This window comes from Petaurus breviceps, unplaced genomic scaffold (genome assembly GCF_028583685.1).
Source record: "Petaurus breviceps papuanus isolate PSGF00001 unplaced genomic scaffold, PetGlider_PUasm1.0 91133, whole genome shotgun sequence".
Classification (NCBI taxonomy): Eukaryota; Metazoa; Chordata; class Mammalia; order Diprotodontia; family Petauridae; genus Petaurus; species Petaurus breviceps.
Window position 1 is genome coordinate 29,436,631 of NW_027187419.1, and position 25,883 is coordinate 29,462,513.

Consider the following 25,883-nt stretch of genomic DNA (forward strand, 5'->3'; position numbering starts at 1 on the left):
TGAGATGAGATGAGATGAGATGAGATGAGATGAGATGAGATGAGATGAGATGATCCTTGAAAGAAGATAATTCTGAGATTCATAAATGAAGAGGGAGAACATTCTAGGTATGAGGGGGCATGGATGGATTCTACAAATTAATGAAGACAGAATATGAAATTTCAAGTTTTGGAAATAGCTTGAAGTCCAGCTTCAATAGAAATAGATTTCATAAAGGGGAATATTGTATTAAGAAATTTTTCTAAAAGTTTGGCCAGAAGTACTATCCATTTGGATAAAAAAAAAGGGAGGGGGGTTCTTAAATGTGAATTTAATGCCTGAGTGTGTGTATGCTTTCTTTGAAATATCAGAAGTACTTGGGATGCTTTTGAAACTTCTGATTCTGTTAACTTTGAGTTTATAACTTGATACATGTTATCAGAATCATATTTTGTAAATGAAGTAAACACTAGGTTTTAATTGACTGGCACATCATATTATATTTTATTAGAGAACTTTGAACATCATAAGCATATTTATAACAATAGTCATGCTGTAAATGTCACTACAAAAAATGTTTTGACTAATGGAGATTGGTTTCCTTTGATCTTAGTATAAAGGCAGAAATCAGTCTCTTAGTGATCCAATTCTATTGTTTTCCCAATTTGAAATGAGAAAATTTTGTAAGCCAGGAAAAGAGCATGGGAAAGATTCAGTGACGTTTCCCTTACTGAGTTGTTCACAGAACGACTGGAATTTTTTTTTATATACCACAGCAGTTTGACAAAGGAATTGGCCATAAGAGCTAAGGATTTTTCTGCCAGCAAGTAGGCAGAGAATTTTGTGCTGACCTGAACCAAGTGTTTAGTATTTGTGTTCCTGCCAGGCAGTTGTTACTAAAAGAAAACATAAAGGGGGTTCAAGGAATAACTCTTCACTCCCCATGTTATCAGAGAGAATTAAGTATTCCTTGAAGAAAAGATGAAAGAACGGCATCAGTGTTTAAACAAAGAAGGAAAAGGACTTGAAATAAAACTATATCTTTGCCAGTATCAGGAGGTTGTAGGATGGAATGTGCCATAGAGGAGAAAAGGAAGGACAACCATACTTGGAACTAAGAAATAGATGTGAGGCTCTTTTCACTGAGGGGATAACTAATCCCTTTAGGAAAAAAATCAGGTGCTTGAGGCCAAAGGGACAGTAATGCATATTCATTAGTAGGTAAGTGCCTTTAGTAGAGAGATCATCCATTAAGGGTCACGGAATACAAGATAAGTAATGTGAGTGCTGACTCTGCTTAGTAGTTCTGAGGCAGATATTATGAAAGCAGCTTTGTCAACAGAGAGGTCTGCTTTTTTGCCATGGGCTTGCGTGGGTGTGGGGGGTGTGGGTTGACGTGACAGAACCTCACAAGACTTTTCAAATCTTATGACTAAATCCAGTTATTAACATGAGGACAAATAATACTATGAGAAAGAATCTAGAAAACATTGTAAGAATACTGAAATTCTTGGTACAAAAATAAAACCTTCATGGAGTACACACAGGTGGTATGTACTTTCATTAGTAGTGCCAGATAAAGGCAAGGACTGTAGAAGAGAGAGGGAGATTTGGAAAGTGAAGGCTGATTAAGAAGTTGGTATCTGAGAATGGGATTTGTCTTTCTGGGACATAAAATGAAGGAATATCATTGACTTCCTGTCAGACTATCAAAGAGACACATTACAGAGCTAGATAAAATAGTAATGAAATTCATTTGAAGGAATAAAAGACCTACAACATCAAGGGAAATAATGAAAAAAGGTAGGAGTCAAGGGGGAATAGAATTTCCACTCTGCACCACAATAAAACAGCAGTCATCAGACAATTTGTTAACTAGTTAAAAAATAGAAAAGTAGATCAGTGGAACAGACTAGACAGGGGAAAATGAGTAATAATAAATTTAGTAACTCAGTGTTCAGCAAACCTAGACACATAAATTACCCAGCAAAGAATGCTCTATTTGATAATTACTACTGGGAAAACTAGATTTAGTATGGTTATACCATACTCCACAATGCATTTAAATTGGATATACTACCTGAATATTAAAGATCATGCCATTAGAAGAAAAGTAAATCATGTACTTTTTACCACTATGGGTAGGAAATAAATTCTTAACTAAACAAGGGATAGAGGAAATTACAAAACATGAAGTAGATAATTTTAATTACATGAAATTGGGAATTTTTACACACACTAAGTTAGTGAATCTCAAATAAGAGAAGTGATCTACAAGGGAAAAATCTTTGTGTCAAATCTCTTGGATACAGGTTTGGTATCCAAAATAAGTAAACAGCTAACAAATACATAAGAACACAAGCCATTCCCCAGTAGATAAAGTGGTCAGTGGAAATGAATAAACAATTCTCAGAAGAATTTTAAACTATTAAAAATCTTAGGAAAGAATATTCCAAATCACTAATAGTAAGAATGCAAATCAAAACAATCATAAGGTTTCACTTCACAGCCAGTAATTTGGCAGAGATAACCAGAGATGGGAATGATTATTGTAGGAGAAGTTGTGGAAAGACAGATACGCTAATGCATTGTTGGTGGAGTTGTGAATTAGTGTAATCATTCTGGAGAGAAATTTTAAATTATGCAAATAAAATGGATAAAATGTCCATAACTGACCTAAAGAATTCTACTGCCAGGCATACACTCCAGGGAGGACACTGATTAAAAAAGAAGGCTCCCAGGGGGTGGCTAGGTGATGCAGTGAATAGAGCACCGGCCCGGAAGTGAGGAGGACCTGAGTTCAAATCCAACCTCAGACACTAAATGCAAAAAGTAGCTGTGTGACCTTGGGCAAGTCACTTAATCCCAATTTCTCTCCAAAAAGCAAAAAAAAAAAAAAGGATCCATATATATGAAAATATTTATAGCATAATTTTTTTTGGTAACAGAGAACCAAAAGCAAAGTAGATGCTCATTGGTTGGGGAATGTCTAAACAAACTTGGGTTCGTGATTGCAGTGGAAATATTTTTGTGTTCTAAGAAATTACAAATATGAATACAAAAACAAGAAAAGACATGAACTGATGTTAAATGAATAGAGCCAGGAAACATACCCTTTTGACCATAGAAATATAATTGAGAAAAAAACAGCAAACATAAAACAATTTAAAAAACGAGTGTTGTGAAATTATAAAGCGCAGATTTGGCCCTAAATCAGAAATATGAGAAGACGTCTCACTTTATTCCTTTGTAAGAGGTAGGGATGGGACTCCCAAGAGTGTTGCAACATTGCATATGCCAGTTATCTTCAGTGTATTAATCTGTTTTGCTGAATTTTTTCTCAACTTCCTCTTTTAAAAATAAATTGTTATAAGGGATCTCTTGGGGGTGGGACAAAATCTAGGCAATGTAAAAGCAAAAGATAGCAATAAAAATCTATTTTTAAAAAAAGAAGATATATTCTTCTTAATATGCACATTAATATAATCCAGGCATCAGGTGGGTGGTGGTGGTAGAGATTTGGCTCTTTTCTTCATTGGTCTTTGTTGACCACCTTGACAGAAAGAGAAAATTGATTAACTTTTGAAAGTGATCGTAAACATTACATTGAGCCAAGATGGTGGACAATTTTATCTAAATATCTGTTGGAATTCTCTGCCAGAAACAAAGAAGCTAATAATTTCTTGACTTCCTGTAATTATAATTTTATCCTTGTGAAGATGAAGGAAATAATGAATGGAACTATTATCTTGTATCTAATTCTTAGCAACAATGAAGAATTGGTTAGTTTAGTGAAAATAAGAGAAACCTTTGGGGACATTGACAATCTTATCATACAGTTTGTAATAGAGAAAGAAAAGTCAGGCACAGGGTTATAGGAGCACCGTTGGTGGTATGGAGGGTACATAAAAAGATGAAAAAAGAAGACATATTCAGCTGTTACTTTACTTCTAGTTTCTTTGCAAGAAGAATGAATTTTAACCTGGAAAAGATAGAACCCAAATAAACAATAGGGAGTTAAAACCCAAGATAAGTAAGAAGATAGTAAGAGACTACCTAGCTGTCGTGAGAGTTTGTCAACAGGTTATTGAAAGAACTGGCACATGTCGTGACTCAGCTGCTATCAGCTCTTTCTGAAACATGCTGAGGAAAGGGAAAGTTACAGAACGGTAAACGTCCTGACTTTTTTTTTCAAATAGAGAAGAGAATGTGGACTGCACAAACCACAATCTTGAATTGCTAGCAAAATTCTAAAATATATTTATTTTTTTTTTAAGCAATCGGGGTTAAGTAACTTGCTCAAGGTTACACGGCCAGTTATTTCTGGGTGTGGTGCTGAGTGTCTGAGCCCAGGATTCGATCTCCAGGTCGTCCCAACACTGGAGCCGGTACTCTTACTCGCTGAGCCACCTGGCCGCCCCTAAGCAATTGGGGTTAAGTAACTTGCTCAAGGTTACATGGCCAGGTGTTTCTGGGTGAATGCTAAGTGTCTGAGCCCGGGATTCGATCTCCAGGTCTTCTCAACACTGGAGCCGGTGCTCTTACTTGCTGTGCTACCTGGCCGCCCCCTAAAATATATTTATTAAATGGATTGTTATCAGACAGTTAGAAAAGGAAGTGGCGATCCCAAAACATATCTTCTTCAAGCTCAGGTTCATACCAAATTTGCCTCATTTCCTTTTCTTTTTAATAGTTATTACACTATTATACTGGTAGATCTGGAGAATGCTATAGATATCGTTACCTAGGTTTCTACAAAGCATTTGACAAAGTCTCTTACATTGTCCTTGTGGAAGAGATAGAGAGATCTGGTCAAGCCATAGTTTTGGTTCAGTGGAAGGGGAGTTTATAGACAGTTGTCCAGAAGAGGAATTAGCTGCCTTAGGAGAAAATTGGGGAGACCACTCACTTGTGGTCTTCATGTAAAGATTGAGTTACTTGTCTGATCTGCTGAAGATGCTCTTCTTGTTCATATATAGTCAGTTAATAAACATTTAATATATATATATATATATATATATATACAATTTACATATAAATATGCTTTATTAATATTATTATATATAGATTGAACTGAATGGCCCAGTTCCTTCTAACTTTGATATTCTATTATTCTTTTATTACTTTAAAAATTGCATTATTTAAATTCTTTCTCATTGAGATCACTATTCTTAAAAATATCATAGCAGAAAAGTATGAGTTTATGTTTATAAGGTTAGATGGTTTTTTGAAATCTTATGTAGTATTAGGGATATTTTTCAATGTTAAAAATGCTTATTGAGTAAGCGCTATGTGTAAGATAGCATGCTTAAGTCCTCTGGGAAATACAAAGAAAATGAAATGTATACTCTGTTTTCAAGGATTCTTTAGCAAAAGTTAAAAAATTAAACATTAAGGGTGGCCAGGTGGCTCAGTGAGTAAGAGCGCCGGCCCCAGTGTTGGGAGACCCAGGATCAGTTCCGGCCTCAGATACTTGGCACACGTAACCTTTGAGCAAGTTATTTAACCCCAGTTGCTTTAAAAAAAAAATTAAAGATTAAAAAGGTAACTATGGTACACTATAAATAAATGTGGTATTAGCAAATACTGTAGGCATTCAAAGAAACAAGTATTTACCTTGGTCTCTAATGATCAAGAAAAGTTTCCCAGAGGCAGTGGGACTTCAGTTTGTCTTTGAATGATAGTATTGAGATCTCGCAGTAGAGAGCCTGGAAGGCATGGTAGGGGATGGCTGAGGAGAGTATTCCCAAACACACATTGAGTTCAAGTCTTGCCTCTGACACTTAGCTATGTCATTTTGGGCCAATTATTTGACCTCTGTTTGCCTCAGGCTCATTATCTGGAAAATGGGGATTATAATAGCAACTAATTCCCCAAGTTTGTTTTGAGGATAAAATGAGATATTTGTAAAGTGTTTTGTAAACCTTAAAGCACTACTTAATGCTACTACTCTCATCATCATTACATGTATAATGGGTGGTAACGTATAAACTCAGTCACTGTATAAACCTAAACTGGCTGGAATGGAAAGTTTAGGATGGGAGTGATAGAAGATGAGAATGGAAGGAAGACTTTCTGTTCTTATAAACTTGTAGCTTCACTAACTTTTCACATAATTGTTTTCATTTCAATCATCTTTATTTAAGATAATTTTTCTTAAATTTATGCTCTTAGAGACAGTTATGAGTAATCTTAAAAGTAGAGCATTCACAATACTATGTTTACGTTAAACTACTAAGATTTGCTATTTATTAAACTTTGCCATTTAAAAATTATAATTAATTTTAAGTCTTGAATAAAATGAAAAAGTACTTTAGAAATTTTTAATTTTTAAAAATAATGATAAATCTGAATTTTCTTATTTATCCATACATCCAGCAGAGGGCAGTTGAAGTTTCCATCTGATCATTTTCTCTTAGACATTTTCTTCTCAGACTGAATTATAGAATTACAGGATTTTAGAGCCAGAAAGTACCTTAGAAATCTTTTTGTCCAGCTCCACTGAACTTAAAATTTTTTTTTAGATTAAGGAACCTAAGCAATTCTTAAACTCTGGAGTTCTGCAAAACAAAATTGGGGGAAGATTATCAAAGAAGGGAGAAGAAAAATTGATAAAAAACGAAGCAAATGAGATAGAAGGGAATATGTTCCCCAACTAATATGATTTTAATTGTAGACCAAGAGATAAGGGGTCATGAGTTTTGCCGTTAAAAGACTGAGAGAACATCTCATCCAACTCCCATGTTTTAAGAGAATAAATAACCAGCCAGTGGATAAAATCTTGGGCCTGAAGTCAGGAAGACTCATTTTCCTGAGTTCAAATCTGGTCTCAGACACTTAATAATTGTGTGAACTTGGGCAAGTTGCTTAACTTTTTTTGCCTTAGTTCCTCATCTTTAAAATGAGCTGGAGAAAGAAATAGCAAACCACTCCAGTGTCTCTGCCAAGAAAACCCCCAAATGGGGTCACAGAGAGTCAGATATGACTAAAACAACAAAAAGCACATCCACAGATATAGCTGGGGTAAGCAGCTAGAGAGTAGGTAAAGATATATTCAGGATAACAGATTGCTTCAACAGCCCAACCTCCACATAACATTATTTAGAATGCCCATTTGCCATATATGCCATATAAAAAGTTTTATCTTATTTTTATGATTTGAATTATTCTTACATCCTTACATGATCATTATCTTTACTATGCCATAATTTGTTTTTCCAAGAAAACATGCACTATATATATTGTAAGAAGAGATAGAGCTGTGTAATTGTTATAATTCGTAACCACAGTGTCTGCAATGTGTTTACAGATGCATAACAAATCTCTGAAAATGTTATCAAACTTGATAGGTTTGCAGAGTTGAAGCATATCAAGTCAGATTGATTTGCATTGCACTCTAGTAAAATAGTAGATGCAAAAAATTGTCAAGTCCTGGGTGGTCCTATTCCACTAAATTGAGTTAGACTATGAAAAAAAAATAATTGGTGGGTAGTTCAGCACCAAAATAAGAAGGAATTTAGGTTCTTTCTATCGTTTCAGACTAGTGATCATCCTGTCATGGATATTCTGTATTGGCTCTCCTCCTTCACTGACACTTCCTCCTTTTTCTCTGTCATTGATTCCTCATCTTTTCCCTAACTCCTTAGAGGAGATTTTCTCCAGAAGTATCTTTAGCTCTTTCCTCTTCTTTCTTTTCATTCCTAGCTTCAGCTGTTCTATTTCAGTTATCTTATTTCAAATAAATTTTCATATATGCACAGTATCTTAAAGTTTACAAAGTGCTTCCCATAGAACTATTTTGTGTAAAATTATTATTTTCCCCATTTTATAGATCAGGAAACTGAGGTTAAATTGTCTTGTGCACAGAGCTAGTAAATATTTTTTAGTGGATGAGAACCCAGACCTCTCTCAGTTCTGGATCCAGTGCTCTTTCTCCTATACCACACCACCTTTCAAGCTCCCTAAATCTGTTACCTTTAACCTGTTGTCTCAGACCTGTCTTTTGAACACCATTCCTATATCTCCAGGTATCTACAGGACATTTCTCCCTAAATATCTCCTAACCCCTCAAACTCAAACTTCTTTCTTGTTCTGCCTTTTCTGCCTACCTAGTCACACATGTTTGAAACCTTAATATCAATTTTTAACTCTTCTCTTGGCCTTACTTATCCTTTCCTACCAGTTACCAAGCCCCTGTCCTATTTCCATGCTTTCTGTCGATTTCTGCTGCCTTCACTCTGGTGCAGGCCTGTTCTTACCCACCTGAAGACGATAGCCTGACTTCCCAATAAAGTAATCTATTTTCTCCTCTTTCTGAACTGTTCTTCATGCTCCGACTGTACCTAACTTCTTTTGTGTAAGACAGATCACATCTCCCTCCCACACCCAGATGGCTTGTTGAATTCCTATGCTGATTTGGAATCTGAAGATATGGGTTCAAGCAGTCATTAAGCTTTTATTAAGGACTTACTATATGACATATTTCTACAGCCTCTACTACCTGAGTCGCTGTGGAAAAGTCACTTTAACTTCTCTTGGCCTCTTGTTTCCTCATCTGAAAAATGAAGGATTGGGTCATGGATTTAGGGTTAGAAATGTTAGCAGTCACAGTGCAGTCTCCTTATTTTACAGATGAGGAAATAGAGGCCTAGAAAAGTCAAATGGCTTCTTGTCCTGTGACAGATAAATAGAAGGACTGGGATTTGGGTGCAATTCTTTTTTTTTTTTTTTTTTAAGCAATAGGGGTTAAGTAACTTGCTCAAGGTTACACAGCCAGTTATTTCTGGGTGTGGTGCTGAGTATCTGAGCCCGGATTTTGATCCAGGTCATCCCAACACTGGAGCCAGTGAAGCAATTGGGTTTAAGTAACTTGCTCAAGGTTACACAGCCAGGTGTTTCTGGGTGAGTGCTAAGTGTCTGAGCCGGGGATTCGATCTCCAGGTCTTCTCAACACTGGAGCCGGTGCTCTTACTTGCTGTGCTACCTGGCCGCCCCTGGGTGCAATTCTTATGACTGCTAATCTGCATTTTTGCCCCACTCTGCCACGTTACTACCTCAAGGTTAAATTAATGATCTCTTAGGTCCCTTCAATTTCTAAATCTGTGACCCTTCCCATCCTTAAAAACCTCACGTGTTACATCCAAGAAGCTTTCCTCAAGTTCCCTTTTCCAAACTTGAAATAGCATTTCCTGTCTATCTTAGACCTCATGTACCATTTGTTTACAACTGTTATGTGCACTTAGTATATATATTATTTTGTATTACAGTCACTTGTGTATTTGCCTTACCCCATCCATACCAAGTTGTCTTACCCCTTTATCACACGGTTCATGAAAGCAGAGGCTGTCTTATCCTAACTTCCATGGTACCCAGTACAGATATGACTTACTAAATGTTTATTGGAATGACTGAATTGAATTAAATATATGTTTACTGGTACCCTGATGAGGGAAGAGAGACCAGCAGGTAATTAAGAAAGAAAGACTGAATCACTTTTTATAGAAATTTTTTAGCCTTTTGAAAGACACTGAAATTTGAACACTTCTAGGTACTGTACTTCAAGAAAAGGGAAAATGCTTATATCTTACAAGATACTTTATGCTGTTTATTTTGTACCTCCACTCTGGGGTACATTCTGGGTTCTCTTGGTCAAAAAATTGTGTTGGTCAGGTCAAAGTTTCAGCCTAGTTGACTTTGAATGAAAGAAATCTATGCTTAATTAACTCTAACGAGCACTTTCACAAATCTGTGCTCTTTGTAAGGAGACTGAACAAAGAAGCACAGTGCAAAACTTCTTGTGACTCCTGATAAAGTCACTTCCAAGTGGCTGTGCTGCTTATAAAATCAGTATTATGGGATCCTTTCAAGCTTGTTATTAATTCTTAGTTATATGTTTCAACTCCCTAAATGTGTGTGCTTTAACACATAACTTATGCTTAAACACAAGATTTGATACATCAGTTTTCCATACTTCTAGAACTCTCTTCTTAAGTAATATCATGGAGAATACTGACTAGCATGATTCTTTATGTAGTATAACAAAAGAATTGTGATCCGATATGAATATAAATGTCCTCATTAAATCAGACCATTTGCTTGGGTTTTTCTTTAAGTATTTCCATTTGATAGCAAGACTGCACATAAGAATAAAATCAAAGCACATTTTGGATTATGTGTGGTTAGTAGTTTTCCATACCAGTATCTTTCCCTTTTCTTTCCTATTCTATTTCATCTCCTCTATCCTTCTACCATATGTACTTTCTAAAATAACCCCCATTTCAATGTGACTAATCCTTATAGTCTTCAGCTCCATGCTTTTTTGTTTTTCTTTTTGAAGGGGAAGGGCAGGGCAGTTGGGGTTAAGTGACTTGCCCAAGGTCACACGGCTAGTAAGTGTTAAGTGTCTGAGACCGGATTTGAACTCATATCCTCCAGACATGAGGGGCAATACTCTATTCACTGCACCACCTAGCCTCCCCAGAGCTCCATGCTTTTAATTGTGGTGTGGAATTATTTATTTATTTTGATTTTTTTGTCTTTATTAATTCGTTTGTTTACTTTTAGTTTACAAGATTCAGTTCAACAATTCCTTGTGTTTCAAATTTTCTCTCCCTTCCTCCCCTTGCCCCCCCGCCCCCCATGGCAGCATACAATCAAGTATAGGATCTGCAAATACTTTCACATTAGACATTAATCAGGTTATAAAGAAGGACTGTATCAGATGGAATGAACAATGGGAAAGAGGAAACAAAACCGAAAAAGAAAAAGAGCAGGTAGTTTGCTTCATTCTGGATTCAAACTCAGTTCTTTCTAGTTCTTTCTCTGAATGTAGACATCTCCCTCCATCATAAGTCTTTTGGGGTTGACTTATAACCCTGCATTGACGAGTAGAGTCCAGTCTATCAGAGTTGGTCATCACACATACATTGTGTCTGTAATTGTGTACAAATTTCTCCTGGTTCTACTCTTCTCACTCAGCATCAGTTCGTATAAGCCTCTCCAGGTAAATATGAAGTCCATCTACTCCTCGTTTCTTATAGCACAATAGTATTCCATTACATGCATATACCACAACTTGTTCAGCCATTCCCCAATTGATGGGCACCCCACTAATTTCCAGTTCTTTGCCACTACAAAAAGAGCTGCTATAAATATTTTTGTACATATGGGTCTTCCTTCCACTTCTATGATCTCTTTGGGATGCAACCTTAGAAGTGGTATTGCTGGGTCAAAGGGTATGAAATTATTTATAGCCTTTTGGGCATAATTCCAGATTGCTCTCCAGTGGATCAGTTCACAACTCCACCAGCAATGCATTAGGTTTCAATTTGTCCACATCCTCTCCAGCACTTGTCATTTTCCTGTTTTGTCATCTTAGCCAATCTGACTGGTGAGATGTAGTACCCCAGAGTTGTTTTGATTTGCATTTCTCTAATCAATAGTGATTTAGAGCATTTTTTTCATATGCTTATAGATATCTTTAATTTCATCCTCTGAAAACTTCCTGTTCATATCCTTTCACCATTTATCAATTGGGGAATGACTTGTATTCTTATAGATTTGACTCAATTTTCTGCATATTTTAGAAATGAGTCCTTTATTAGAGACATAGGTTGTAAAAATTCTTTCCCAGTTTTCCACTTCCCTCCTAATCTTGGTTACATTGGCTTTGTTTGTACAGAAGCTTTTCAATTTAATGTAATCAAAATTATCCATTTTGCATTTTATAATGCTCTCTAATTCTTGCTTGGTCATAAAGTCTTTCCCTCTCCATAAATCTGACAGGTAAACTATTCCTTGCTTTCCCAGATTGTTTACAATATCAGCCTTTATACCTAGATCATGCAGCCAGGATTTTGGTATATGGTGTTAGATAATGGTCTATGCCCAGTTTCTGTCATACTATATTCCAGTTTCCCCAGCAGTTTTTGTCAAATAGTGAGTTCTTATCCCAAAAACTGGGGTCTTTGGGTTTATCAAACAGATTACTATAGTCATTGACCGCTGATTCTTGTGTACCCAGTCTGTTCCATTGATCCACTACTCTATTCCTCAGCCAGTACCAAGTAGTTTTGAGGACTGCTGCTTTATAATACAGATTAAAATCTGGTGTAGCTAGTCCACCTTCCCTAGCATTTGTTTTCATTAATTCCCTTGATATTCTGGATCATTTGTTCTTCCAAATGAATTTTGTTACTATTTTTTTCTAGCTCTATAGTTTTTTGGTAAATTGATTGGTATGGCAATAAATATATAATTTAATTTAGTAAAATTGTCATTTTTATTATATTAGCTCGACCCAGCCACAAGCAATTGATGTCTTTCCAGTTAGTTAGATCTGACTTTATTTGTGTGAAAAGTGTTTTGTAGTTGTGTTCATATAGGTCCTGGGTTTGTTTTGGCAGGTAGATTCCCAAATATTTTATGTCTACAGTAACTTTAAATGGGATTTCTCTTTCTATCTCTTGCTGTTGAATTTCATCAGAAATATACAGGAATGCCGAGGATTTATGTGGATTTATTTTATATCCTGCAACTTTGCCACATTTATTTATTATCTCAAGTAGTTTTTCACTTGATTCTCTAGAATTCTCTAAGTATATCATCATATCATCTGCAAAGAGTGATAGTTTGGTCTCTTCTTTGCCTAATTTGATTCCTTTGATTTCTTTTTCTTCTCTAATTGCTACTGCTAACATTTCTAGTACCAGATTGAATAAGAGGGGTGATAGTGGACACCCTTGTTTCACCCCTGATTTTATCGGAAATGCTTCTAGCTTATCCCCATTACATATAATACTTGCTGATGGCTTTAAAGAGATGCTACCTGCTATTTTGAGGAAGGCTCCATTTATTCCTATACTTTCTAGTGTTTTTAATAGGAATGTATGTTTTATTTTGTCAGAAGCCTTTTCTGCATCTATTGAGATAATCATGTGGTTTTTGCTAGTTTTATTGTTGATATGATCAATTATACTGATGGTTTTCGGTGTGGAATTATTTAAATGTAGTACTGCTTGCTTTTCTACAAATGGAAAAGTAAGACATGAAACATTTGCACTTCTCAGATCTATAAAATATAGTAATATCACAAAGCAAAAAACAACTTACGCTTCAGAAAATAAGTGTGAACCCCTTAAACTTTTATCCTCATTTAGAGCATAATTTGTAATAATAGATTGGAAAATGTTGGAGTAAATTAATAGAACAGTGACTTCAGGGGCAGCTAAGTGGGCAGTGAATAGAGCACCAAACCTGAGTCAAGAGGACCTGAGTACAAAATTAGCCTCAGACACTTTAACACTTACTAGCTGTGCGATCTTGGGCAAGTCACTTAACCCCAGTTGTCCTGCCTTCCCTCCTCCAAAAAGACAAAAAAGAAAAGAAAAGACTTCAGTGCTCAAAAGAGAATTAAGGCTACATTCGCATTATTATTTAGACAACTAAAGAATAGAATAGTTTCGGGACTTGGGGATTGACTGTTGGGTTCTTAACCCACCATATTTGGGCATTGTGCATTCCAGGAAGTTCTCTCCAGTTTTGAGGGGAAGGTAAAAGATCTTCATCATCCATCTTTTCTGATGTTTTGGGTAAAAGTCCTAGAATTATCAAAGCCTTTTTCCCCTAATTGCCCTTTTGCCTCTGATGTTGTTTCATAAAATGTAATGGTATAGTAATTCTTTTCCATTTACTGTAGTATCAGCTTATAAGCTTATAAAGCAAACAAGAGTGTTGATGACTAACTTGATTATGTAGTAGACCTGAGACTTACTCTGGAGATTCATTAAAATTTCATCTTAATGATCCAAGGAGAGTTTTATAATGATGTACTTTTGGTACTACAGTAACTAAATTCCCTTGGATGGAGACAAAGATGGGCTTACAAAATTCCGTACTTGGTGTTTTGGTGAGGTTCCATCACATTTATTACTTTACCCCCCGAGAATCTAAAAGTCGTTTACAGATTTCCGACTGCCTGCATCATTAGTGCTGCAGGTGGTAGTTGTGAGACCCAAGAAAGGTTAGCCAAAGCCAAAGGGCAAATTAGTGGCCATGGTTGGAATGTGATTCAGGTCTCCTCCTACTGCTACCATAACCAAAACTGCCCTCGTCTAAACTTGAGTGCAAGCGCCACCCAGCACTCAAAATTTATTAATTCTAGGTAGTTGTTGGATTCCCCTTACTTTGGGCAGCCTGATATTTAACCTCACTTGCCTTACCTTGTAACCTGGTTCGAGGCCCCAACCCCAATCAACAAACATTATAGCCCACTCCCTTTCATGATCCTACTGCTTTTACCCCAAAAGTCATTTTGAAAAAAGCAAACTTTTAAAATATTATTTAAAATAAAAATTTTTGTAAGAACAAAAATATTTTATACTATTAATAAAATATATTTAAAATATTGTATACTTCATCATTACCACATGTTTTTAAAATGTATGTTTTGTCTTATAAGTCATACAATATGCTAGTACAGTAGGAGATTTTATGACTTATGAATGAAATTTACACATATTAGAGGTGCATGGCCACACATTTTTTATTGACAGGTTACTTGGTCAAAAAAGTTTTGAGAGGGGGCAGCAAGGTGGCACAGTGAATAGAGCACCGGCCCTGGAGTAAGGAGGACTTGAGCTCAAATCCAGCCTCAGACACTTAACACAAAAACTAGCCGTGTGATCTTGGGCAAGTCACTTAACCTCAATTGCCCTCCAAAAAAGGAAAAAAAGGTTTTGAGAGCTCTACTGTGCACCGCAGTGCCTTTCTATAGTAGTAATTTGCTAATTGTCCTTGTTTTCATTAGAGTCATTGAATCTTAAACACAGGATCTACTTTCCCTGTTCCTGTACTTGGATATTTACATGCCACACACTCTCCTTCCAAACCCAGATACAGATCCCTTAGTTCAACTTTTACTTATGTTTTTTGTATACTTCTCTTGTCCAGTCTAGATAATCTGATTCATCAGCCCTTCCCTATTTTCCCATCCTCCTGGTTGATCCTTTAGAGCCATTGTGAGCAAGGGGAAAGATGCTGTACTGAGAGTGAGGCCTGGATTTGAATCCTGACATTCTTATTCTGTTACCATGGATAAGTATTTCTTAGAACCTCAGCATTCTCAAGTAAAATGGGAGATGGAAGACTTAACCTCCCTTACAGGTTTATTGTGAGGAAAACAATTTGTCATCCTTGATGTATTAAATAAATTTTACTATTGATATGAAGAGAGGAGTTCTCTTAAGTAATAGCTCTCAGAAGCTTTTAGGACACAGATGACTTTGGCAAGGTAAAAGACCTACTGCTCACCCATCATCCTACCCATACTTGCTATCAAAAAACTTGTCCTTGAAATTAATGGGACAAATATACTTTGGGTGAACAGCAAGTTGGTTAGGTTTTTGTTCATTTTATATGAGTTATTCACATCAGAAATGAAATATACCTATTTTTATATTACAAAAATTAATTTTTTTTTCTTTTTAAAATTAATTTATTTTTAGTTTTCAACATTCACTTCCATGAGATTTTGAGTTCTTAATTTTCTCCCCCTCCCGTCAGGCCCCCCCCCCCCCCAGATGGCATGCAATCTGATACAGACTCAACATATTTATTCATATTGAACATATTTTCACATTAGTCTTGTTGTAAAGAAGAATTAGAAACAATAGGAGGAACCACAAGAAAGAAGAAACAAAAAAAGAGCGAATAGTGTGCTTCGATCTGCGTTCAGACACCATAGTTCTTTTTCTGGATGTAGATAGCATTTTCCATCATGAGTCTTTTGGAATTGTCTTAGATCCTTGTATTGCTGAGAAAAATTAGGTCTATCAAAGTTAGTCATCTCACAGTGTGACTGTTGCTGTATATAATATTTTCCTGGTTCTGCTGACTTCATTCAGCATCAGTTCGTGCAAGTCTTTCCAGGTTTTCTTAATTCTCCCTGCTCATCATTTCTTATGGAACACTAATATTCCCTTACATTCATATACCACAACTTATTCAGGCATTTCCGAATTGATGGGCATTCCCCCAATTTCTAATTCTTCACCACGCAAAAAAAAAAGTTGCTATAAATATTCTTGTACATGTGGGGCATTTTTATGATCTCTTTGGGATATAGACTTAGAAGTGGTATTGCTGGGTCGAAAGGTATGTACAATTTTATAGCCCTTTAGGCATAGTGCAAATTGCTCTCTGGAGTGGTTGGATCAGTTCACAACTCCATCAGCAATGCTTATTTTTCTAATTTTCCCACATCTTCTCCAACAAAAAATAATGTTAAGAGAATAGTCTACAAATTATCTTAGAGATCCTTAGTTACCACTAGTGGTCCCTGGACTATACTCAGAACCATTATTTTAAAGATGTTTTATTGGAAAACGTTTTCCTTGTGTTCTAAGGGGAAAAAAATAAAGTTTGAGACTGTTGGGTGGGGAAGTCTGCCTGTGGTACCTACTGTTACTGCCCTTGGAAACTATTTAGACTTACAAATCAGAAAAACTGTTAAATTTTATTTTTAAATTGAGCTAAAGGAGTTTTTGTAATTATAGTATGTAAGGAGACAGACAAAAATTGCCAGGGGTATGGGCAGAATGGATATCAAAAGCACAACAAAAAAAACACTGAGAACAAATGTATTATTTAAAAAAATTCTTTCTCTTATGAATTAACATTAATAGGAAAATACTTATGGCCTTCAGAGATTTCTGATTTAATTTGGTGGATCAAAAGATGATTCGATTATCTTATACATTCTAAGAAGTTTCATACTAGATTTATGTACTTTAGATTGTTCCCATTTGGCACTTAATGCTAATAAAATCATCTAGTTGTATTCTGCTTTGGAACAGAACAGCACAGCTCATTTCAAAGAATTTGTCAAGAGCTCTTTCTCAGCTGATAGTTGACATAACCATAAATCTTTAAAATTATTCATTATGCCCACAGAACTCAGCTAATCAACAACATTCAGATACATTGTTATTTTGCTTCTGTAATGGTTTTAGACAGTCTAAATTGTATAAGAAGTCGTTATAAAACCTTGCAGTCATTTTACAAACTTCAGGAACTGGGGGCAAAATGAGCTTTTACTTTTCAGTAGTTTCAGTGAAGAAATGAAGTAAACTAAAATGTTTGGTATTACTGGTTTCAAATTATTGAAATAATTTGGAAAAATGAGTTCTTAATGATGGTGACAGATACATTCTGTTTTCTGAAACCGAAGTATCTTTCCTAAAAAGAGCAAGAAATTATGCCTTTAGGTCAACTGACGTTTCTTCATCATCACTGATACGGTAATAGAAATTATTTTTCTTGACTGTTGAAAAAGAATCTACTCAACCTGTGAGATGAAGAGGGCCCAGAATTACAGTTCTTCGTACTCTTTACCAGTGCCTTCCTCACTTAAAAACTAATCCTGGCCAAACAGACTTGCTTGCTGTTTCCCATATACAGCTGTCTACCTCCTAGTTCCATGCTTTTGCACGGACTCTCTCTGTAACCTGCAATGTTCTACCTCCTTACCGCACACCTCTTTAGAGCTCCCCATCTCCCTTCGAGGGTCTGCTCAAGGTCCTTCTGCCGTTCTTGATTCCCACCATCGCTCGCTCCTCACAGCCCTCCCTTCCTCAAAGAAATCAACATGTATTTTGTATGTATCCATTGATTTCTCTTTGAACATATCTCTCTCCAGCAGAATAGGACCTCTTTGAAGACAGGGGCTGTTTCACTTTGGGATTTATATCCCCAGCACTTAGCACAGTGTCCAGCAGATTATAGGCACTTATAATACCTTTATAGTAACAACTAATATTTATATAGCACTTTATGGTTACAAAACACCACACACACATTATCTTCTCTCAGCCTCACAACAGCCCTGAAAGGTAAGCAATGCGAGTTTTATCCTGTACAGATAAAGAAATTGAGGCTCAGTTTAAGTGATCTAGGCCAAGGGTTATGGAGCAGACAAGTGGCAAAGACAGTATTCTGACTTCAAGGTCAGTGCTCTTTTCCTTGTGCCAGTGATCCCTATTGTAAATTTCCAGGCTTGGAATATAAAAACCTGAGTATGCTGGTAAAATTATGTTTTCTGTATAGCACATGTGAATTCCCAAGGTCACCTTCATGTTTGGTTTATTCTTTTTTTGTGTGTGGTAAAAGTTAATTTAACATTTCCACATTTGAGTGTATCCTTCTGGTAGGCATTTGTTCTAGTACTTGAGGCCAACAATCTGTTTGTTGACCTGTTAATCTGTCTCTGCCAATAGTTCCCATTGCTTTTTAAGGATACATATGTATATGAGTGGCATGCATTTGGAAGCTGGTAGGCACTAATAGAATTTATTTTTCTTTTTGAAAAAAAAACAACAACAATAAATTGCATAATAGGGCCTGAAAACACACACAAAAACACACACACCAACACACACATTAGCACAAAAGTATTCACTCACACACACACACCCACACACACACCTCTGAACACCTTGAAAAATAGTACTCCTGTCATGGACTCTGAAATCATAGCCAAAAACTACCTTTCTTTTTTGTATTTTGTATGGTTCATTTTTATTTCCTCATTTGTTTTCCTCTTAAACTGTGGAGAAATGTTCATATTCTTACACGTTTCTGTCAGGATTAACTCTCATAATGAGGCAACTTTTTCTTATGGGGATCATAGCTAAAGCATGAAATTTATAATGAATTTTGAAGCCTTTGCCTGCTGGCAGGAAAACTGGTAGTGAATGAGTATCAGGTAATTTCAAGCCAGTCTTGCAAAGGAAGAGTTTTGGTAGTAACACAGTTTAGCTTTCAAAGGCAGTGATTTCAATTTTATACCAGATTTAATCACATTTCTTTATTCCTTAAGGTGATTTTTTAGGCCATATTTAGAAAAACTTTGTTGTTCTGATGTTCACTTGTCATTACCATCTTCCCTAGGCTCAAAACCCCTCTTACCTTGGACTCTTCCCCTATTCCTATGCAGTAGTCAGATGACCATTCTCAAAGTACCTCTAAAATTTTTCACATCCTTTCCACCCCTTCTCTTGTTTCCTCCTTGTCTGAATGATATTTTCCCAAATATTCTCCCTTTCACAATTGTCTTTCCTTTACTTCATCTTATACAATGCTGCCAGATTAATCCTTCTAAAGCATAACTTTCACTGGTTCCCCTTTTTCTGTTGAAATAGACCAAACTACTTGACCTTATATAGCTTGGGCTTCTATATTTTAGTCCCAATATACTTTTCTATTAGTCTTACCTCACACTGTTTCCCTTCTATTACTCCTGTGCTGTAGCCCATTTGACCATTTCCCACATAACTCTGCTGTGGCTTCTCTACACTTGATTCACATACTCTTGTCTTTCTGGAAAGGCTTTCAGTGAAACCATTTATCTATCCTTTGGGGCTCAGCCTGGACAATCTTCTCCTTGAAGCAAACTTTCATTTCCAGCAAATCAACCAGTCAGTCAATCAACAGGTTGACTGACTTTATTAGGTACTTGCTGTGTATCTGGCAGGGGGTTAGATCATGGGAATACAAGGACAAAAAAGGAAACAATCCCTGCTCCCAACAAATTTTTATTCTCCAGGGGTACAAATAGGGAAAGGAACTAAAACAACAATTCCACTGATATATATATATATACAAAACCAGTAGGAGGAAATTTAGGGGATGGGAGTAGACGATGGAAGTTAAGGGATCAGGAAGGGCCATATGTAGAAGGTAGTGGCTGAGCTGTGCCTTAAAAGACACTAAGGGCCCTGGGGAGTAGAAGGGAGGAGGAAGAAGCACATTCTTGGGCATGGGGGGCAGCCTATGCAAAGGTCCTTCTGCAGAGCACCAGCTATGTGCTGAGAAAGACGCAAAATTAGACACAATCTTGAGTTCACAGAGAGAGTCTAGAAATGGCGTCTCCCCTTTAACATTTAGATACATGATTTCATCAGTGTGAGTCTCCTTCCACTGATAAAGGTCACAGCTCATCCACACTTTCTTATTCTGTATAAATCTATTCTTTGTCTTTGTATAAATTTTTTATAGGTGAACCATCCAGTAATGTCTTCCTCTGCTTCTTTTAACATCTAACCTGGACCAGTATAGCATTCAGCTGTTTAGTTATTATAGTCTCTCATTCTTACTGCATAATCTGGCTAATACGTTCTCAATAATTTCTTTGTTGTCATTTATGCTTACATGTTTGTGTTAGTAATACAAAGAGAAAAGCTTATGTGGCAGTAAGCAGTTTAGGATCATCGAAAGCATTCCACAGTTTCCCAAATGCGATCTAGTCAGAGTTGGTTCTTCCTACTGAAATCTGTGTCCAACCCATTACTATTATTTATTTATATTCTCTTCCAGAAGATAAACATATCAGTTCCTCTCAGTGAGAGAGATTAGACCCCATAATCATTATAGCCAAGGTCTTTTTCTAACTTTAAAGTTCTATGTTCTTATGATCAAAAAATCATAGAAATATTTTTAGAAATTTCTAGAAGAGAAAGAGATTACATAGTAGTCCAGCTCTTCATTTTGCAGATTCATTTTGTGGCCCACAGAGATTAAATAACTTGTTTAAGGTCACAAAGCTAGTTTAGTGACTGAACTAAGACTGGAATCCAGGACTTTATACCTTCCGGTGTAGGGAATCTGTCCAGAGGGAGGTATGATTTTCAGGGAGCTTCAGCAGGTCCATTTTGCTATGAACCTTATTTCCCTACACATAGTCCCTTTCTTTTCAGTCTTGCTTCCAACTCCTTAAAGAGACAGCAAAGCCCCAGGACTCAACATTGGTGCTAATTTGCTTCACTCTACAGAAATGAACAAAGCTGGTCTCATTAGTGGAACTAAGCAGCCAATTCTAGTCATCCTCTGCTAATAGCTACTTTCTTTTGCCCCTGGGACAAAGTTGGTTCCAGGAAAAGGGATTATCTTATGCCTTCAGTCTTGGAGTATTTGATTGATTCTAGGTGGAACATCAGAGGAAGGATGTTGGCAGACTGGACTCTGTACAGAGTAGGGTCACTAGTATGGTAAGAGGACTGGATACATAGTCATATGAGGATAGCTAGAAGGAAAGGGTGGTATAACCTGGAAAAAAACCTGATGACAGCCTTAAGATATGTGCAGGACAGTCATATGGAAGACTGAGAAGACTTGTTTTACTGGGTCCCAGACAACTTTGCTAGCAGCAGTGCTTAGACATTGCTAAGAGGCAGATAGATACCTGCCTGATAAAAGGAAATGTTTCCTAACAGGTTTTTTTGTTTATTTGTTTGGCCCTGTGATTTCACTGATATAGGGAGAAAACTCTCTTCCATTGCAGGTAGATAACTTTCTATAACTTCTCAGTAGCCTGGGCCAGTGAGAATATAAGTGATTTCCCCATGGTAGGTCACACAGCCAGTGTGTTGAGCCCAGGTTGTTCTGATCACTGAGGTTACCAGCTCTTTATCCATACTCAACACTGTCCAAAAGTGGCTAGGATGCCTTAGGTGTTAGTAACTTTCTCACAACAGGATGTCTTCAAGCAGAGTGGATGACTGCCCTCAAAGATGTTGGGTAAAAGGATTCCTGTTCAGACACGGGTTGGATGGATGATTTTTCAGGTCCCTTCCAGCTATTAGTCTGATTCTATTCCTTTATCAAAATCTGTACCACCACATGTGAGAGTTTTACAGTTTAAATCCTACAGCCTTTTCTTTTGTAACCTAAATAAGAAAAGATTACCCAAGAATTACCTTGATATAAGTGTATATCCTTTTGTAATTTACAGGAACAAGAACAAAAGGCTGAAGAAGAGAGAATTCGGATGGAAAATATCCTTAGTGGAAACCCTCTCCTTAACCTCACTGGTCCCTCTCAGCCTCAGGCCAACTTCAAAGTAAAGAGAAGGTAGGGGCCTGCTTCCTTTACCCATAGGGTTAGGGGCAGCAGCCTTATTTCTTATTCTGATTGAGTAGGTCAGACTGATGTTTTAAATCACTTAATTTGCTTTTATTCTCCTTGTGCCTGGCAAAACCGAATGGCTTTAAACCCTTCCACCTGCCCTCCTCTGTAAGATTCCTCACATTCAGCTTCAGGTGGTTATCTGTGCACAGATGTACTTTGTAGGTCAATAATGGCCTCACTAGTATTGCTTCTGTAAGACACATACCTTCTTTTATTTTGCTTATCTCTCATTTCTAGTAGACTGAAGTGAAGCTCTCATTTATCATTTGTTGTTTGAAGAAATAGCCTGTGTCAGCACTTCATTTGAGAGGTAGCCAATTGCTTCTCATTGATATGTCTTATCGTATGTTAGCAATTGCATTCTGCCTTACTCTTTCCACAGAACTCATATTGTTTGTTTTCTGTTAGATATGTATTGTGTTGCCCTACCTACAGGGCACATTCATGTGAGCAGGAATTATTTAAAAACACAGTCAAAAGAAACAGGCCTGCCCTGCACTTTGAATTTGTTTACCAAGTACTGCCTCAATCATATTATTTTATTTCTGTAAAATCAGTTTTTATTCTTCACATGATTAGTGTATGGACTGTCTCTACTAAGTGGTTTGCCCACAGTTTCTACTACAGTTAATGTTGACTGATTAAAGTGGTGTTTTAGCATTTGAGACTGTATGACTTTGGAGACAAGCTAAATCAGCTATGGAAGATTAGTTAAATCTGACTTATCAAGAAAGTTGTATCAGGGGGGTCTAAGGTGGTGGTATTTCAGTATTTAAAACCTAGAAATCTTAAGATTGAAAAAGTATCCTTTTGTTCTAAGCCATGAGACTATTTTTGTGTTTTTTTTTTCATTAAGAGGTTTGGGTTGGTTGGTTGGTTGAGTACCCTAGAGTAATATTTTGGATGAGGGATTCTTAACCTTTTTTGTACCCTGGACGCCTAGGCAGTCTGGAGAAGCCCATTGAACCCTTCTCAGAATAACATTTTTAAATGCATAATATAAAATACATAGATTATAAAGAAAACTTTTAAATACATTTATCAAAGTTGGACAGTTAAGTGTGTTGCCAGACCTGGAGTCAGGAAGACCTAAGTTCAAATCTGGCTTCAGACAATAGCTATGTGACCCAGCACATCATTTAACCCTGTTTGCCATAGTTTCCTCATTTGTAAAAGGACCTGGAGAAGGAAATGGCAAACTACTCCACTATCTTTGCAAAGAAAATCCCAAATGACTTCACAAAGAGACACAATTGAACAATATCATTTATCAAAATATTTTAAAAACTACTTCCCTACCACTTGATGGCAGTGCTAGGCAAATGTTTATATCTGACCCAAGTTAAGAAAACCTTTATTCTAGATGTTTCAATTAGGGATAATCTTTCTTAATTCAGTTTTTTTAAAAAGGCCATCATAAAGCAACTTATCCAAATATTTAGTTATATGTGGGTCAAATCACTGTACATAGTAGTATATAGAGCATTTCTCATAGAAGAACTATCATGAAGGTGCTGATGGTGTTTTTTGTTTGTTTTGTTTTTGCTTTTTGGAGGCAGTTGCAGGGCAAGTTGACTTGCTCAAGGTCACCTGGCTAGTTTTTGTGTTAAGTGTCTGAGGCCAGATTTGAACTCAGGTCCTCCTGATTCCAGGGCCAGTGCTCTATTCACTGTGACACCTAGCCTCCCCATGTTTTTTTTTTTAATCATTTTTGTTTTTTGTGTTTATTTAGTTAGTTTTTGTTTTCAGCATTCACTTTTATAAAATTTTGAATTTTAAAATTCCTCCCTGCTCTTTCTCCTCTCCCTCCCCAAGACAGTGTGCATTCTGATATAGGCTTGTGCATGTACAATCATATTAAACATATTTCCACATTAGTCATGTTGTAAAGAAGAAGTAGAACTAAAGGGAACAACCATGAGAAAGAAAAAAACCAAAGGCAAAAGAAAGAAGAGAAAATAGTATGCTTTGATGTGCCTTCAGACTCCATAGCTCTTTCTCTGAATGTGGATAGCATTTTTATACTTGAGTCTTTTGGAATTGTCCATCAAAGCTGATCATCACACAATGTTGTTGTTGCTGTGTACAATTCTCCTGGTTTTGCTCACTTCCCTCAGCATCAGTTCTTGTAAATCTTTCCAGGTTTTTCTGAAGTCCGCCTGCTCATCATTTCTTTATGGAACAATAGTATTCCATTACATTCACATACCACAACTTGTTCCGTCATTCCCCAATTGATGGACATCCCTTCAACTTCCAATTCTTTGTCACCACTAAAAGAGCTGCTATAAATATTTTTGTATATGTGGGTCCTTTTTCCATTTTTATGATCTCTTTGGGATACAAACCTACAAGTGGTATTGCTGGGTCAGAGATTATGTACCATTTTGTAGCCCTTTGGGCATAGTTCCAAATTGCTTTCCAAAATGGTTGGATCAATTCACAACTCCATCAACAATGCAGTAATGTTCCAATTTTCCCACATCTTCTCCAACATTTGTCATTTTCCTCTTTTGCCATGTTAACCAATCTGATTGGTGTGATGTGGTAGATGATGGTGGTTCTTACTATGGTTACTTATATTAGGTAAAATTGAAATTTATGTTGAAAGTTTTCTGGTAATTTTTTCATATGAATGTAATGACATAAGATTGATTCTAAGAAGATTTACATTTATATGAAGGAGAAATAGTTTTAGACAAAATAAAACTAACATCAAAATATAGAGTGTGCTAAGTAAGATACCATAAAAATCATTTAATTTCTGCTTACTGCTCATTCCAAACTGAACTACTTAAGACTCTACTAATAACCCTTTTGTTTTTCTCACACCTTTAGGTGGGATGATGATGTTGTCTTTAAGAACTGCGCCAAAGGAGTAGATGAGCTGAAAAAGGACAAAAGATTTGTAAATGATACCCTTCGATCAGAATTTCACAAAAAATTCATGGAGAAATATATCAAGTAGTACAGTTTTATGTGCTTAAATATTAAAAAGGGGCCCATTCAAAATTTAAGGGTCATTCTGGCTTTAGTTTGGTCAGAATTTTCTTCCCATGCTCTTAATGGCTTATAGATTTCCTGCATTTAAAATTCCAAAATACTTTTTTTGGGGGGGGTCAGTAATACTTTATTTGATAATGGCATCCTAGATCTAGGAATTGGTTTAACTCCTCTTCCTATATTGTTGATTTATCATTTAATAAGCCAGTTTGTGTTCTGTGAACGTTTCTAGTTCTATTTTTTCTTGTAAAAATGTTGTATGGGAGAATCTGGTTTTCAATAAAATTTTTAATTGTCTAAATGCCCCTGTGTCTCAGAAGTAATCTTTGGACCCCAGTGTTTAGTTTGAATTTATGCAAATGGTGAAAAGCTTCATTTTGTATTTTAAAAGATTAGTGGCATGTTGTGGATTAAGGCTGGTATTTGAATAGTGTTGTTTAGGTATTAGTAAGACTTGGTTGTTTTCTTCTCATTGTGTGACACTGATCCAATGCCATTTATTATATCAGTCCAAATCAGGTCTTGCCCCTGAGTTAGGATGTTTGAGAAGAAAAATATACATGCGTACACTAAAAAATAGCACTGATTATAAAATGTAATGAAGTTTTACACAAGATAGATTAGATGTGGGGAGGGAGTATAGCCTGTACCACACTGGATTGATGGCTTATTTTTCCCTTGTAAAGAAGAAGGATGAAAGAATTAACAAAAGGAGTTTATTTTTGTCCTTTTTTCTTCTTTGTAGACTGGAAGGGTGTGGGAGGGTCCCTGAGAGTGTAAACCTGGCAAGTAATGTATTGCTCCCCCTTCCTCAGGGACTGTGTTCTTTACCCTTGGCTTGAGATAAAAACTTTTAGAAATGAGCGCAGTATATTTTATTCGCCAGCAGGCATGGGTTTTCCTCCTGGATACCTTCCATGTTTCTCTTTCCACCTGAAGTA

General features: G+C 36.4%; 1 protein-coding gene across 1 annotated transcript in view; it reads left to right on the plus strand.

Annotated features, from left to right (window-relative positions):
* Positions 1–25,243, plus strand: part of CWC15 (CWC15 spliceosome associated protein homolog) — a 40,846-nt gene extending 15,603 nt beyond the window's left edge. The window contains exons 6-7 of the mRNA XM_069079691.1: positions 21,764–21,882; positions 24,778–25,243. Of these exons, the coding sequence (XP_068935792.1) occupies positions 21,764–21,882; positions 24,778–24,907 (249 nt within the window). The 3' untranslated portion in view covers positions 24,908–25,243. The remainder of the gene's footprint in view (positions 1–21,763; positions 21,883–24,777) is intronic.
* The last annotated feature ends 640 nt before the right edge of the window (positions 25,244–25,883 follow it).